Raw genomic sequence first — 17895 nt, 5'->3', positions numbered from 1 at the left:
GGCGGAGTCACAGACCGTGACTCCGCCCCCCTTTAGGAGACCAACAGACCGTGACTCCGCCCCCTTTAGGAGACCAGCAGACCGTGACTCCGCCCCCTCCTCATGACCACTTCCTGTCATCGTCTTCCAGAAAGAGCAACTATAATTGAGATGATTGATCAATAATCAGTAATATCAGTGGCCACCCTCGGGTTACTGCAGCAATGCATCATGGGAAACCAGCAGACGGGCCTCACTCAAGGTTTTATCACAGCTCTCTCTCACACACACACACAGAGGACGTCAGACATTCTGCAGCCTGCAGAGACGTTTCCATGGCAACAACAGGCTCAACAAAAAACAACAACATAAATAAGTGGATTGTTCTGCAGCAGAGGGAGCAACACACACACACACACACACACACACACACACACACCTGTGTATCACCATGACAACGACCCCACACCTGAGAGTGGATCAGCTGACTGCGTGATGATGATGATGATGATGATGATGATGAAGTTAAGCCTGTTTTGCCGGTTTTGTTCTTCCGGTGGAATTTTATGTTTACGTTTCCATGGTTACGGTAGTCGCGGTAAATGCATCGATTTCGTTTTTTGGGTTTTTTTTTCAATGAAAAGCTTTTAACAGTGGATATTATCACACACTGACATCTGTGTTAATAGATCCATGCGGTTACCGTAACTATGGCAGCAACGACTGGAAACCATGGAAACGTAAACGTAGCTGCAATTCCACCGGGAATGTAAATCCAGCTTCCAGGTTTTGACCGTAGACGACGTTTGGAAACTTGTGGATAAACAGATGAAGCTGTCGCTCATGAGTCCTGGCTGCTGATTGGCTGGCTGGCTGGCTGCTGATTGGCTGGCTGGCTGCTGTATTGGCTGGCTGGCTGGCTGCTGATTGGCTGGCTGGCGATGTCTGATTGGCTGACAGCTGATTGGCATGGCTGGCTGGCTGGCTGGCTGCTGATTGGCTGACAGCTGATTGGCTGGCTGGCTGGCTGCTGATTGGCTGACAGCAGCTGCAGGTGAACTACCGAGTGTGTTTGTCCATCAGACTGAACCTGAACCTGAAGCCTTCTGCTGCTGCTGCCCTGATTCCTGTCTGACAGGCTCCTGGGGGGGGAGAGGGGGTAGAGGGGGGGGGGGGTTAACGGGGCTGTCGCCACCTGACACCGGACCAGAACCGACTCCGAGCCGAACACCGGCACCGGTACCGACACCACCGCTCCGTTAAACTCACCCCCCCTCCCTCCCTCCTCCCTCCTGTCGGACTGTGGCCCAGTTCACCGACAACAAGCTGCACCCAACTGTCTCACACACTCAGATATACACACACACTCACACACACTCACACACATACACACACGGACCGACACCGAGCAGCACCGACACGCAGCTCGGTTCTTACCTGGCAGCAGCTCGGTCGGTCGGTGCCGCCGACGGAGAAACTTTAGCTGCGCTCCGGTCTGCTCCTCCGGTGGGTGAGGAGGAGGAGGAGGAGGAGGAGGAGAGGAGGCCGGGGAGGAGCTGAGCCTCAGCGGCCCGAGCAGAACCGAACCAAACCGAGCAGAACCGAACCAAACCGAGCAGAACCGAACCTACCTAGCAGCAGCAGCGGCGGCGGCGGGCACCGGGAGGAAGGCAGCAGCTGAAGCCCGGCAGGAGGAGCTCCGTGAGCCGGGGAGACGATCCACTCAGTGCCGGGAGTGGAAAGTTGATCCACTGCTCCGCTCAGCTGTCGCCATCTTTACCCGCGGGGAATGACGGGTAATCCTCAGGACATCCCGACCCCCCCCCCCCCACCCCACCCCCCCCCCCCACACACCCCCCCCCTTCTCCTTACCTCCCATACCCTCCTCACACACACACACCACAACACACACAGGATACACACACACCACACACACACCGCACACACCTCCTTCCCAACTCACTCACGTCTCCTGCGCGTTGACGTCACACACCTAATTCCATGGAGTTGTAAAGGTGAAGTTTGAACTATTTATTATCAACCTTTTTATTCTATTAGCAATATTCCATACACACACCAGCAAATTTACAAAACAAAACCCAACTTTTTTTATCTTCATACTGTAAATCATATCTGGACACACTTCATTTTAATTTTAGCCTATTTATTTTCTCTCTGCACTTCAAAAACTCAGAATCTTACCAAGAATATTTGTCTTATTTCTAGTCAAAAACAAATCTCATTATACTTAAAATAAGACTAATCACATAAAAAGTAGCTTGTTATTAGACACTTTTTAAAAAAAACTTCTTTCAAGCATATTTTTACTTGAAATAAGTATAAAAAATCTTATAGTGGGGCAAGTTTTCTTTCTTATTACAAAAAAAACAAAACAAAACTTGCTTTGACTGGCAGATTTTTGCACTTATTTCAAGTGAAAATTTGTTTGAAAGTGAAATTATCTAAAAACAAGTAAATTTTTAGGTGTTGAGTCTTATAGAGTTCAGTTTTGACAAGAAATAAGACAAATATTCTTGGAAAGATTTTGAGTTTTTGCAGTGTATAGGCTGACAGGCTAACACATGCACTTAAACCCAAAACTATTCACATATTGTTGCTCTCTTTATTTGATTCATGCACTATTGTCATTATTATGTTTTTTTTTCTTTTGTATTGTTATTTTCCCAAACTGCATTAGCTTGAGCATTCTGTGTTCGTATTGACAGTTGCCTTGTACACTACTTTGTGTAAATAAAGTTTATAAAAAAAAAAAAAAAAGGTGAAGATTGAGGCGGGAAAAGATGATCAGAAATCGATGATTGATTGACTGATTTATTGATGGAGTTTCTATTTCAATCGATCAGTGTGACAACATAGAGCTAAATGCTAACTGCTAACTGCTAACATAGAGCTAACTGCTAACATAGAGCTAAATGCTAACTGTTCATCCTCTCATTGATCACTGATTAACTGTGTTATTGTTGTTGTTGTGTCATTAAAAGTAAAACTGATCTAATCGGTTGTCCAGCGTTTTTATTTTACCAATTCCAAACTTTCCAAACTTTGTCCCACACATGCAGCAGGTGTCACATGTCACCAGCAAACATCACATGTGACACCTGTTCTGGTCTTGTCCCCGTCTGAAAGCGAATTGGACGGCTGCTTTCAAACATCTGGCAGAAGCTCTAGACTAGTAAATATGAAGTTGACGCCTTGTCCAGAATTGGCTGTTTTTATCAGACCATCAAACAATTAGGAGAAAGGTTAAGGATAGTATCGCCTTTGCTTCTTTATTAGCACGTAGAAGGATTTAGTTGGAATGGAAGGCACCAGTTGCCCCCAAAGCTTCACTGTGGCTTCAGGACCTCATGCTGTGATCAGACCTGGAGAAGATTAAATAGAACAACCTGAGATGGATGATTAGTTCATAGCTGAATTAAAGACACTACAGGACAAATGAAATGTTCACTTCTCACTATATTTCCTTTTCCTCCTCTTTGCTTCATCTCAACCCATTGAAAATATCACTTCTCTGTTTGGTTTTGTGTTTTTTTTTGTGTTTTTATTTTATTTTATTTTTATTACTCTCTCTTAATTGTCTGTGTACTTTTCTATTTGCATGTCTGTTTACGGTAAGGAGGAAGGATGATGTTATTACTGATCTGTAACAACATGTTTTAGGGCTGGGGGGGGGGGGGAATGAGTGGTTGTTTTTGAAAAAAGAAAAAATCCTTATTTTTCATTGTAGATGTACTTTTACCTGTCAAATGAATCAAAACATTAAAAAATAAAATAAGTTAAAACTGATGGATCAGTTTGATTGATTTACTGCTACTCTACTTAAAGGTTCAAGTTAAACTATGAACTATGAAGCATTCATTTAGATTATTAAACACTAAACATTTCCCTCATGAGAAGGGAGGAGGAGGAGAGAGGACGGTCAGTAGAGGCAGTCAGGTCAAGACCACACACAGAAACACAGAGTTGAACCCATAGACATATATACATAGAAAAACATCAGACATGTAGGTATGTTACAGGACGCTTGGATATTTTGAAAATGCTGGTTTTACTACCAAAATACAGATTCTATGTTATCAGCAGACAAGCTTCGGAAAATATACCAGACTTCGGTGCAGGATGTGGATGTGTTAATAAGGGGAACATAAAAAACAGATCTTGTAGAATCACTTTTCAGAGGTCAGATGTAAGTAAAGGATAATAAATAGTGAGCAGGTTGTTATATAGTGAAATAAACCCAGGAGGGACAGAACCCCTCAGCTCTGAGTCCAGGTTCCATTCTAACCAGCTCACTACATCATCCCTCCTGTTACACAGCTGCTGACTGCTGAAATAACTCATCTGAGACAAAATGTTGGTTAAAATGCGACGTTATTAATCTATAAACGGTTTAACAAGCGGCGTCCCTAGCAACGGCCTGGTTACGTCGCTCTAGTCTAGGAGGCAGCAGTCAATGCGGCGTCTATGTCTATGGTTGAACCTTCCAGTCAGCTGAGAGCAGGGAGTTGGACCAATCAGCTGAGAGCAGGGAGTTGGACCAATCAGCTGAGAGCAGGGAGTTGGACCAATCAGCTGAGAGCAGGGAGTTGGACCAATCAGCTGAGAGCAGGGAGTTGGACCAATCAGCTGAGAGCAGGGAGTTGGACCAATCAGCTGAGAGCAGAGAGTTGGACCAATCAGCTGAGAGCAGGGAGTTGGACCAATCAGCTGTATCATATCCTCACATGCAGCAGGAAGAACATCTTTTAGTCTTAGAGAAGTGACAAACTCCTAAACCACTAAATCACCATGAAGATCATTATGGGATGTTTAGTTTAGTAACCATGACTACAACCTGTACTACTACTACAACCTGTACTACTACTACAACCTGTACTACTACAACCTGTACATAATAAAGTGTAATAATAACTAGAATTTGTGTTGACTATGTGGAGAGCAGGACGATGTGTCATGTTCGTGTTCGAAGGATGAGGCCGTGTTGATAGCAAGTAACTTAGTTTAATGTCTCACGTTCTCAACAACATACATGTGGCTCCATGCAGTCTGGCTCTACTGTCTTATATGGTACGGTAAGCTGACTACTAACCAGTACTGCCGCCTAGCGGTCAAACATGTAATAACATCTAATCATAACATCCCCCCTTTTCTAAGGTAAAATGCATTAACATGAATTATCACATTAGCTGTGTCAGTTATTTCAACCATTTCACATTCAGCATAACTCTGCAACATATAAGCAGTATAAACAGTTTATATCAGATTGCATAACTCATATCTAAGCCACCACTAGACCATTTAGAACACATTCACAACATCAATCAATATACATTTTGTTCAACATCTTTAACATGCATATTGAATTGTCTTTGTTTATAAGTTCAGTCTATCAGGCTTTCTGATTTCTCTTGTGGACCTTCTTAACTCAGGTTCGCTTGGAGTAGGTGTGTGAGAGTCAGTGTTACAGTCCATAGCAGGTGTGGGAATTACCTGAGATTCACCACAGGTTACACTGAGCTCACCAACAGTCCCTTGAGGAGTCTTTAATAGACTGTGACGATTGCGTCTGAGGATTTGTCCATCATCAGTTTTCACCGTGTACGATCGTGGAGGAACTTCTTGCAGGACAGTTGCTTTTGTACTCCATCCATCAGCATCCTCAATCCTGACTGTGTCGTTGTTAGTCAGTGGAGGGAGATGCCTGGTTGTTCTGTCATAGAATGACTTTTGCATCATTTTCTGTTGTCGTAGCTTATGTTCAATCTTTGAGTGATTCTTTTGCTTTAATTTGTCGTTTTGATGACTCGGCAACGTTTTTCGTAGCTTCCTCTTCATCAGCAGTTCAGCTGGTGATAGGCCGCACTGAAGAGGTGATGCTCTGTAGCTCAATAAAGCCAGATAGGGATCCGAGTCACTGTCAGCTGCTTTCTTTAGGAGTTGCTTGAGAATGTGAACTCCTTTTTCAGCTTGCCTGTTTGACTGTGCATAGTGTGGGCTTGACGTCACATGCTTGAAATCATATTGCACTGCAAACTTCTGCCATTCTTTGCTGCTGAAGCAGGGGCCATTGTCGCTCACCACGGTGTGTGGGATGCCATGCCTGGCGAAGATAGATTTAGCATGTGTTATGACACAAGTTTGACGTTGAGCTTATTAGTAGCGCCATCTCAGGGAAGTTTGAGTAGTAATCCATTACCACTAAATAGTCTTTACCTCTGAGATGAAACAAGTCCATTCCTACTTTGTGCCATGGTGCTGTTGGCACCTCAGCTACCACCATAGGCTCTTTGCTCTGCTTGTTCCTGTGTTTCTGGCATGTTTCACATTTACTTACAAGTGTTTCAATGTCTTTGTTCAGTCCCGGCCAGAAAACCGTGTCTCTCGCCCTCCTTTTGCACTTTTCGATGCCGAGATGACCTTCATGTATCCTGTGCAACATGTCCATTCTCAAAGCCCGTGGAATAACAATCCTGCCCTTTTTCAACAGCAGACCATCCACAGTACTAAGCTCACCTCTGACATGGTAAAATTGTGGACATGAACCAGCTGGCCATCCCTCATCCATGTTCTTCATGACATGCTGTAGCTCAGCATCCGTTGCTGTAGCCTCCGCTATTTGTCTTGACTTTGTGTCCGACACAGGCAGTGTAGCCGACACCATGTTCACGTGACACTGTATGTCTTCGTCTGTTGCACTCACACTGTCGCCTGTAGTTGCTCTGGATAGGGCATCAGCAAGGACTAGGTGTTTACCTGGAGTATATATCAGTTCAAAATCATACCTTTGCATCTTCATCATTAACCGCTGAATCCGTGGAGACATTTCATTCAGATTCTTTTTGATGATGGCGACCAGCGGTCGATGATCAGTTTCGACTGTGAAAGACGGCAGGCCGTACACGTAGCTATGAAACCGCTCCAAACCATACGCCAGTCCCAAACATTCTTTTTCGATCTGAGCGTATCGGCATTCAGTTTTTGTCATAGCCCGAGATGCATAGGCTACCGGTTTCCAGTGCTCACCCTCAGCCTGGAGTAGAACGGCACCAATACCATCTTTGGAAGCATCTGTAGAACGGCACCAATACCATCTTTGGAAGCATCTGTAGACACTTTTATCCTCTTCGTGTGGTCATAAAATGACAACACAGGTGCTGTGCTCAGTGTGTCCTTGAGTTTTTGCCACTCATGCTCATGTTTCACTGTCCATTTAAACTCACAGTCCCTGTGCAGAAGCTCTCGTATGCATGATGTCTTTGCTGTCAGATTGGGAATGAATTTACCTATGAAATTCACCATCCCCATGATGCGTAGCACCCCTGTCTTGTCTGTGGGCCTTGGCATGTTCTGTATTGCATGTATTTTGTCTTTATCTGGCTCGACACCACGTGCAGACAGCTTGTCTCCCAGGAAGAGGATCTCTTGAACGCCAAACTCACATTTACTCTTGTTGAGTTTCAGTCCATACTTCTGTATGCGCTCCATAACTCTGTTCAGCCTCTCGTTGTGCTCTTGGGCTGTGGACCCCCATATGATGATGTCATCAATGTAGACTCGAACTCCATCCAAGCCCTCGATGATCTGCTCCATCGCTCTGTGAAATATTTCAGGTGCTGACTTGATTCCAAAAGGCAGTCTGAGAAAGCAGTATCTGCCGAAGGGCGTATTAAAGGTACAGTACTTGGTGCTGCTTTCATCCAGTTTCAGCTGCCAGAAGCCTTGTGAGGCGTCAAGCTTCGTGAAGTATTTGGCACCTGACATTTCACTGAGGATCTCTTCACGTGTAGGTATTTGATAATGTTCACGCTTTATGCTCTCATTTAAGTCTTTAGGGTCCATACATATTCTCAACTCACCATTCTTCTTCTTTGTGATGACCAATGAGTTGACCCAGTCTGTAGGCTCATTAACCTTTTTGATCACTCCTAGCATGATCATTCTGTCGAGTTCTTTCTTTAGGCAGTCTTTCAGTGGAGCAGGAACTCTGCGTGCTGCATGCACAACTGGTTGGGCTCCTTCTTTCAACTGTATTTTATATGTGAAGGGCAAAACACCAAAACCCTTGAAAACATCTGAAAAGTTCTGAACAATTGTGTCCATACAGTCAGTTGTTGGGTTTATGGTTGGAACGATGCGATGCACTCTTTTCACAAGCCCCAGTTCTTCACAGGCTCTGTCACCCAGAAGTGATTCACGTCCCTCATTCACAACAAAGAAGAATAGGTGGTGCACTTTTCCTTTAACTGTGACATTCAACCTGCATGTGCCCAAACATTTGATTGGCCGCCCATTGTAGTCTTTCAGTCCAGATTCTTTTCTTTTTATTTGTGGCTTATTTTTCATTGCCTTCACCTCACACATGCTTATGAGATTTGCTTTCGCACCAGTGTCCAATCTCATGGTGACTACAGTCCCATTTATCATTAGAGGAGCTATCCACTTATCTTCTGTAGTGACATCATTTACATTGTCTGGCTTATTTATTTGTTCACTTTCACAATTCACCATTCCAACAAAGAACGTGTCACTTAGATCAGGCTCGTCTATTAAGTTTACAGTTTTTTCTTTTTTCCACTCTTTCCGTTTGAAGAAGCATTGTTTAGCAAAATGATTCTTGCCTTGGCAAGTGGAGCATTGCTTACCAAACGCTGGACACTGTCTAGGCTTGTGCTGTGAGCCGCAGCGCTTGCAGTTTATCATCACGTCCTCCTGCTGTGCAGGCCGGGTCTGTGTGCGCCGTCTCCGCTGATACGACACTGCTCCAACCGCTGTCGCTCTGCACCGAGGCGACTGCAGACATCTCGCTGAACGTCCTCACGTGCCTTTGGGACAGCTCACTGGCCTGGCAGATCTTAATGGCTCCTGCCAGCGTCAGCTCCATCTCCCGTAGTAGCCTCTCTCTGACCTTTTTATCCTCTACGCCGTAGACGATCTGGTCCCGGACCATGGAGTCACTCAGTGTTCCGAAGTTGCAGGACTGCGCCTTTAGCCGCAAGTCCGTCAGGAAGCTATCGAAGGGCTCATGCTGCCGCTGTGTACGAGACTGAAACACGTACCTCTCGTACGTCTCGTTCTTCTTCGGAGAACAGTGAGCATCAAACTTGCTAAGCACTACATCCAACTTTTCATTATCTTCAGGACTGTCAAACACGAACGTGTTAAATACTTCTATGGCCTGTGGCCCTGCTATCGTTAGCAGCAGCGCTACCTTTCTTGCCTCCGGCTTTTCCTTGAGTCCCGTAGCAGCAACATAAAGGTGAAACCGCTGTTTGAAGGTGCGCCAGTTCTCGTCGACATTCCCCGTCAGTTTCAAACTTTCCGGTGGTTTTAAATCCATCCATCCATAGCAAGTAACTTAGTTTAATGTCTCCCGTTCTCAACAACATACATGTGGCCCCATGCAGTCTTGCTCTACTCTGTTATATGGTACGGTAAGCTGACTACAAACCAGTACTGCCGCCTAGCGGTCAAACATGTAATAACATCTAATCATAACACGATGGACAGACGTGGGGCCCTAATTTCCTGGCGCAACTCAGGGTGGCGCAGCGAGGCGAGCCCTGACGCAGCTGGCGAAGTGGTATTATCGTCCAGTGCAACAAGGTGCGCAGCGGATTCAGTAAATTGGCAGACTGCTGTGCGCTGAGATGGGAGTGGTCGCGCAGCAGGGGGAGGTGTCGACAGATTCACCGTGGCGCAGTGACAATTTGTTGCCGATAGACCGCGCGGAGAGTGCACCGAAAGCTCACCAGCTCCAACCTGGTCTAATCTCAGCGCAAGGCGAAGTGCAGCCAGCGCAGTGGCAATTTGACTGCCCAGCGCGCAGTGCAGACACGTCACCAAGACCCCACAGGCAGGTTTCCACAGTTCCAGGCACATTTAAATGCAATTAACAATAATCATAATAATCACAATAACCCATGTTTATTGTATCTGAATCAGCACATACACCTATATCTATATAGATTGTCCCGTCACACTGATGGCAGATCAAAGGCTGTCGGCATGCGTAATGGAAACTCAGCCTGACTGAATGAACACAGATGAAACCAGGGAGGGACTGAGACAGCCGTGGATGTCCCAAGAGCAGGTGTTGACACTACACACTGTGCCGTTGCAGATTATCAGCTATTTATTTATTTATTTACTTATTGATTTATTAGGGGCCAGCGCGCATCGTCACGCGACCATAACAAATAAAACTGAAATGCCTCCGTTACGCACAGCTGTTTGTTTATGCTGTGATCTGTGCACACGTGTTTAAATATAGGTTAGATAGATAGATAGATAGATAGATAGATAGATAGATAGATAGATAGATAGATAGATAGATAGATAGATAGATAGATAGATAGACCTGGATAACATCATAACCTCCTCCCTCCTCCCTCCCAGACTACTTTTGCATCATCAGCCCGTGTGGTCTGTTTGCGCGACCGGACACTGCCAGCTTGGACCGGACCAGAACATCAGTTTCCTCCCGTCTCACTTACTCTGACAGATTGAGAGCTGTTGCCCAGTAAAAAAAAAAACAAAAACAAAACACACACACCCCTTTTCCATTAATAAAGACACTCATATTTAGTAACCTATATTTAAACCCGTGTGCACAGATCACAACATAAACAAACAGCTGTGCGTAACGGAGGCATCACGGAGCGTCTCTCTTTTTCTTTTTTCTTTAGAATTTACCTGAGATGGAGATGTGAATATCTGCTCACTATGATGCCAGGCTGATTGTGGTTTGCTGTGAGAGATGATAGTTTATTTGTTTTCAGTTTTATTTGTTATGGTCGCGTGACGATGCGGCTCAATAAATCAATAAGTAAATACATAAATATAGCAGATAATCGTGTAGTGTCAACACAGCAGTAATCCATCCTCATCTTTCATCTGTGCAGCCTTTGATCTGTCATCAGTGTGACGGGACAGTCGATATAGATGTGCTGAATGTCTATGCTGTAATCTGTAGGTGCTGATTCACATCTTCTCTTCCACGGTGAAATCAAACGTCCGCCGCGATTTAAAGGCGAGGAGAGGAACTCATTTGATTGGTGAAGATCTGACTCGGCTGTGTCAAACCCACTCCACGCCTTCTCTCCTCCGGTTACACCCCGCCTTTCCGAAGCCCCGCCTTTCCGACAATAGACTTCCATTCATCGTAATAGCGGGGTTTTCTATTTTTTCTAAAGACCCCGCTACTCCGAAAAGGCTATTGGGGGAAACCCCCAGTACGCAGTGCGCATTGATCCTTTTTTCCTTTTTGGGGTCAAACGGATCATGTGCATAATTAACTGCAAAACAAGCAAATACTTCATATTAATGACATAATGTTCATTATGCTTCTGGCCACTCCTGACCACTCCCCGTTGGCGAAGCGAAGGCGAGGCGCAGGCCTGATCCGCTCCGCCTGCACCTAGTTCACGAAATTAGAGCCCGTGGTGTTGCTCTAACAGAAATCTAAGACTCTGTCCCCTCTGGTGGGAAGTTTAACAAGCTCATAATAAAGTGTAATAATAACTAGAATTTGTCTAGAAATGTCCAGCCCACTCAACTCTGAGGACACAAGCGTTTCAATTTAAAACTTTGATAATTCCTACCAAATCAACAGTAGATGCTACAGTTTTGAAACTTTCACCACAATGTCGCCCCAATACTGCTGAAACTTTTGTCCACTTAAACTCAATACTCTCTCCCACAATTTAGGTCAACTGACACCAAACAGACGGTCTGGAGCATCTCCAGACCGTCCTCCACAAAACTTGTTTCTCGATTTATCAAAAATTGAGCCTACAGTGCATGAAAACGTTTGACAGTAAACAGTACTGTAAACATATACCATCCAATTCCTGCTAAATACATTTTCAATCTTCCTGAAAATAATTGACAATATTTTGTAATCATGGTTGATGACGTTTGGCAAATATCAGAATTTTATGTAAAAAAAAATGATTTTTTGAGAAGATTTTCAATCTGCTCTCATGGCAACAAGTGCAGTCAATGTAAGAGTGGTATTTTTAAACCTCAGATTTTCTCTTGTGATTCAAAACGCTTATTATATTGTTAAAACCAAATCACATTGGTCATTTCCATGCTGTCTAGATGCAATGTGTGTGTTGTCAGATTTTTGTTTAGATAACAGTATTTCTGACAGTATTAGAAGCAGCAAATACCTTGTGTACTTTCACCTTCTTGTTTTTACTTCACATGGATCAAAACCTGCAGAATAAGTCTTTTATTCTTATTGACTGAGTTTGTAAACAAACCGTCATCATGAGCTCCTCACACATGACTGTGTGTGTGTGTGTGTGTGTGTGTGTGTGTGTGTGTGTATGTTTGTGTATGTGTGTGTGTGTGTGTGTGTGTGTGTGTGTGTGTGTGTATGTTTGTGTATGTGTGTGTGTGTGTGTGTGTGTGTGTGTGTGTGTGTGTGTGTGTGTGTATGTGTGTGTGTGTGTGTGTGTGTGTATGTTTGTGTATGTGTGTGTGTATGTGTGTGTGTGTGTGTGTGTGTGTGTGTGTGTGTGTATGTTTGTGTATGTGTATGTGTGTGTGTATGTGTGTGTGTGTGTGTGTGTGTGTGTGTGTGTGTGTGTGTGTGTATGTTTGTGTATGTGTATGTGTGTGTGTATGTGTGTGTGTGTGTGTGTGTGTGTATGTTGATGATTCTACATCTAAATGAAAAGTTTCTAAAAAGACTTTTCCTGTGTGAATCCCTCAGAGCAGTGAGCAGTGTTGGGCACGTTACTATTAAAAAGTTAGTTAGTTCATTTCTTGGACTCACCCCGCTAACTGACCAACTTCCTCAGGATTCCTCTACACGCTGCAGGCTCCATGACAAAACATCGTATCACTCCGCCTATCAGCATGACAAAGCATCGTATCACTCCGCCTATCAGCTGTTGTATCACTCTGCCTATCAGCTGTTGTTGTATCACTCCGCCTATCAGCTGTTGTTGTATCACTCTGCCTATCAGCTGTTGTATCACTCCGCCTATTAGCTGTTGTATCACTCCGCCTATCAGCTGTTGTATCACTCCGCCTATCAGCTGTTGTATCACTCCGCCTATCAGCTGTTGTATCACTCCGCCTATCAGCTGTTGTATCACTCCGCCTATCAGCTGTTGTTGTATCACTCCGCCTATCAGCTGTTGTTGTATCACTCCGCCTATCAGCTGTTGTATCACTCCGCCTATTAGCTGTTGTATCACTCCGCCTATCAGCTGTTGTATCACTCCGCCTATCAGCTGTTGTATCACTCCGCCTATCAGCTGTTGTATCACTCCGCCTATCAGCTGTTGTTGTATCACTCCGCCTATCAGCTGTTGTTGTATCACTCCGCCTATTAGCTGTCGTATCACTCCGCCTATCAGCTGTCGTATCACTCCGCCTATCAGCTGTCGTATCACTCCGCCTATCAGCTGTCGTATCACTCCGCCTATCAGCTGTCGTATCACTCCGCCTATCAGCTGTTGTATCACTCCGCCTATCAGCATGACAAAGCATCGTATCACTCCGCCTATCAGCTGTCGTATCACTCCGCCTATCAGCTGTTGTATCACTCCGCCTATCAGCTGTCGTATCACTCCGCCTATCAGCATGACAAAGCATCGTATCACTCCGCCTATCAGCTGTCGTATCGCTCCGCCTATCAGCTGTCGTATCACTCCGCCTATCAGCTGTCGTATCACTCCGCCTATCAGCATGACAAAGCATCGTATCACTCCGCCTATCAGCTGTCGTATCACTCCGCCTATCAGCTGTCGTATCGCTCCGCCTATCAGCTGTTGTATCACTCCGCCTATCAGCTGTTGTATCAGCGCTGTGTGGAAGAGGTGGAGGGATACAGCGTCACAGAGCCTGATGTGTGGAGGAATACTGACTGAATACCTGGTCTCCACACCAGTCCCAGCCTGGTCAGATGAACATGAACTGATGAAGGTGAAACGTCTTCTAGACAAATAACCAAGTCCAGTTGCTTTACATTGAAAACTCCTTTGAGATACTATGACCTGGACAAATGAGAGTATGCACAGGCTTTGGTTAGTTCCAGATAAACATATTTTTTACCACCAGTTGATGGACTGAAACAAATGTGGATATAACGTACACTTAAATGGTGGATTATTATCTAGTAACGGGACTTCTTGAGTCAAGTAACAGAACATTTTATTATTGTCATTAACAGTGGCAGAGTTGTAACGGGGGAAACAGGAACTTTTTTGATTACTTGGTACTTGAAAATGTAGCGCTGTGAGTAACACTGTTATTCCATCACTGCCAGTGACATGAAGACAGAGTTACGGTGCGTTCACACCAAACGTGATGGATGCGATGGCGCGTCGGGCGACGCATTTCCGGCGATACGAGCGACGCGATGATGCGTCCATCGCGGCCATCGCATCATCGCGTCTATCGCTTGAAGTTGAAAAATTTGAACTTTTCAAGCGACATCGCGTGACGCTGTGCCGCAGCATCCAATCAGTGTTGATATTCAACCACGTCACCGACACAGCTGCAGACACACATTTCAAAACATGGTGGAGAAGAAGAAGATGACTGTGGCTGTAGCCTCACTCACCAGACCTCCTCCAGAGAACCTGTGGCTGTGTAAAAAACAAAAAAAAACCCCGGGGCTGTGTGTGTTTTCCTCAGATCAATAATATACATCCATGGCCGTTTCCCGGAGCTTTATGACACAACGTCGTACTTTTACCGCCATCGTAATAAAAAAGATAACGCCTGCAGAGGGTCAGAGGACCTACAGCTTCCTCCTTGTGAATATTTCACATGTATTTATATTTATTAATATTTCTCAGCCATGGTTGATGAGAGAGAGAAAACAGCGGGAGGTGGGTTGCATCATAGCGCCATGAAGCGATGAAGTGATGGTGAGAAATGTGACAAATGTGTCAAGCGACGCGATACTCACGTTACGGGCGATGGCGTTTGGTGTGAACGCACCGTTAGTTTGTTCATTAGACTCAGGGGTTGAAGTGGCTTCACTACAACCTGTAGTTGATGATGATGATGATGATGATGATGCACATCTGTCAGCTTGATTCCTCCTCTGGACAGGAACTCTAAGCTGTCCAGGATGCAGAGCAGCTGAGTGTCTCACCTGTCCGTCTGTCCTCAGGTGCGGTGGTAGCCGGTGTGGTGGGACTCACCATGCCCCGGTATTGTCTGTTTGGAGACACGGTGACGTGGGCGTCGCACATGGAAGCCAGCGGACTGCGTACGTAGAAAACTGATGAGTAGCTGATCTGAGTTATAGTATTATTATATTATATATAGTTATATTATAAGTGATAATCAATAATAATGATGTGTTGACTTCAGCCTACAGGATCCACATCAGCCTGTGCACAGTGAAAGTCCTGACCAGCCTCAAACTGGGGTACCACATCGACACCAGAAAGGCTCAGGTGAGCTCAGCTCGGTCCGCTGCACCAGAACCAGAACCAGAACCAGAACCAGGACCAGAACCAGAACTAGAACTAGAACTAGAACCAGAACCAGAACCAGAACCAGAACCAGAACTAGAACTAGAACCAGAACCAGAACCAGAACTAGAACCAGAACTAGAACTAGAACCAGAACCAGAACCAGAACTAGAACCAGAACCAGAACCAGAACCAGAACCAGAACTAGAACCAGAACCAGAAGCAGAACTAGAACCAGAACCAGAACCAGAACCAGGACCAGGACCAGAACCAGAACTAGAACTAGAACTAGAACTAGAACCAGAACCAGAACCAGCATCTGAACCAGAACCAGAACCAGAACCAGAACCAGAACCAGCATCTGAACCAGAACCAGAACCAGAACCAGAACCAGAACCAGAACCAGAACCAGAACCAGAACCAGCATCTGAACCAGAACCAGAACCAGGACCAGGACCAGGACCAGAACCAGAACTAGAACTAGAACTAGAACTAGAACCAGAACCAGAACCAGAACCAGAACCAGAACTAGAACTGTTTCCACACTTGTGACACAGAAAGTCTTTGTTTTGCAGGTGAAGGGTGTGGAGGACACCTACTGGCTGATGGGTCGAGATGGTTTCACCAAACCACTTCCTGTTCCTCCGGACCTGAGCGGAGGGTAAGAACCCAACACCAGAACCAGAATGTTCTTACACATAGACGACAAACACAAAGCCAGGAAGTGAAACATGGGGGAAAGCATTTTCAAAATAAAACACCAGAAGAAGATAATAAGAACGACTCAGTGAACAATGACATTCAGTTCAGAAAACTTTATTATCCAACACAAAAACACAAACAAGTCAAATACAAAACAAAACAAATGCATTTCAATCACAGTGCAACATTAAGACTCTGGGCACCAGTGCCTCGGGGGGGGCGGGGGTGAGGGGGGCAGTGCCTCTGGGGGGGGGGGGGCAGGCTCACAGTGGCTGATTTATAAAACCAATTGTAATTGGCACAAAAGTATTCCTGAATGTGTTTGTTCTGAGCCTGGGTACCATGTACCATGTACCATGTACCGGCGGCCAGACGGCAGCAGCCTATAATGGGCGGCCAGCGGGTGAACAGGGTCGGACAGGATCATCTTTGCAGTGAACAATGACATTGGAAGATAAACTGATGGATAGATAGAGGATTAAACATTTAGTGTCAGTCCGAGCTTTAAAACTCACATCAAAGTCAAAAGTATTGTTATGAATTGAACCTATAACTTCCAGTCTTTATTGGGTAGCTGTGCTAATGCTAATGCTAATGCTAGCTTCAGAGAAATAGTCTGATTCACAAGGACACATAAGTAAACAGTTGTAACCCATGGTAACTGGACAACAAAGATAGAGTCTCAGCAGGTTTCAGCTTTGATGACACATGAATGACACCCGATTAGCCAACCAGAATCCATCTAGACTTCAGTTGTCTTTTCATTACTGACATGTGGTTTGTCTCTGTCTCTCAGGGCCACTGGACATGGAATCAGTTTGGAAGAGATTCCTGTAGAGAGACGACAAAAATTCCTCGACCGGCAGAAAAAAATGAAGAAATAATGAAATAATGCCAAGACACACGCACACACAAACACACACTACCTCGTGGTTTGTGCTTTACAGGTCAAACCCTTTAGAACTGGTGGAGTCTTGTGAAATCTGAATGAAGTTGTGGACAGTCGACACTTCATCAGCTTTTTATTGGACCAATAACCGACCAATAGCAAACCAATAACCTTATTGGCCCAAACATGTCTGTGCCTCATGGGACTGAAACTTAACACAGTAAAAAAGGAGAATGTTATCAAGCCCAATGCTGCACTCACACACCATTTGTGTGTCCATTGTGGCTTGTCCTGTGGAGGCACATGAATAGTAAATATCATTCTAGTCTTTTACCTCTAATCCACTGGAGTGACCAAGAACAATTATCAGTTATTCCTACTGAGTTACACTTAATTACACGTTAAAATCAATAAATGAGTATGTTCAGATCTTCAGTCAGTGTGAGATAAAAAAAACTGCAGTAGAGCAGTGATAAGAAACTTCCAATGTGACCACAGACACATATATCCTAAACCTGAGTGTTATTGTTTTGACTGTTATGTTATATGTCTCATGTTTGTTTTATGTCAACAATAAATCAATAAAAAACATGAATTCATGTCATTGTTTTATGGAAGTGGAAAAATGTAATACTCCAAATAATAAAGGTTGAGGACAAACACGCGCACACACACACAGTCAAAAAGACAATTAGGGGATTTTTTCAGATTTCAGATTCAGATTTATTTATTCATTTTTAAATGGGAACAGAACATATTAACACTGTTGAGTAAATGTGTGGGATTGTGGCCAAGTGGCTCATTTCCATCCCCGGTCCCATTGGCAGGTTGATGTTAAACATCAAAACAATGAAGATA

The 17895-nt window shown here is 44.7% G+C and overlaps 1 protein-coding gene across 1 annotated transcript; it reads left to right on the top strand.

Moving 5' to 3' along the window:
- Positions 1–4487: 4487 nt before the first annotated feature.
- LOC146992661 (uncharacterized) lies at positions 4488–17322 on the top strand (the record flags this gene model as incomplete). The annotated part of the gene is made up of 6 exons (XM_085791287.1): positions 4488–4709; positions 13704–13865; positions 15097–15238; positions 15343–15428; positions 16004–16107; positions 16945–17322. Coding segments are annotated over 6 exons (804 nt in total), but the record flags the coding sequence as incomplete, so codon positions are not given.
- Between the last annotated feature and the right edge of the window lie 573 nt (positions 17323–17895).

The sequence above is a fragment of the Trachurus japonicus genome, chromosome 1 (genome assembly GCF_045865225.1).
Source record: "Trachurus japonicus isolate A0001 chromosome 1, Traja_1.0".
Classification (NCBI taxonomy): domain Eukaryota; kingdom Metazoa; phylum Chordata; class Actinopteri; order Carangiformes; family Carangidae; genus Trachurus; species Trachurus japonicus.
The sequence above is the reverse complement of the archived record's forward strand: the minus strand, read 5'-3'. Positions and strand labels throughout refer to the sequence as shown.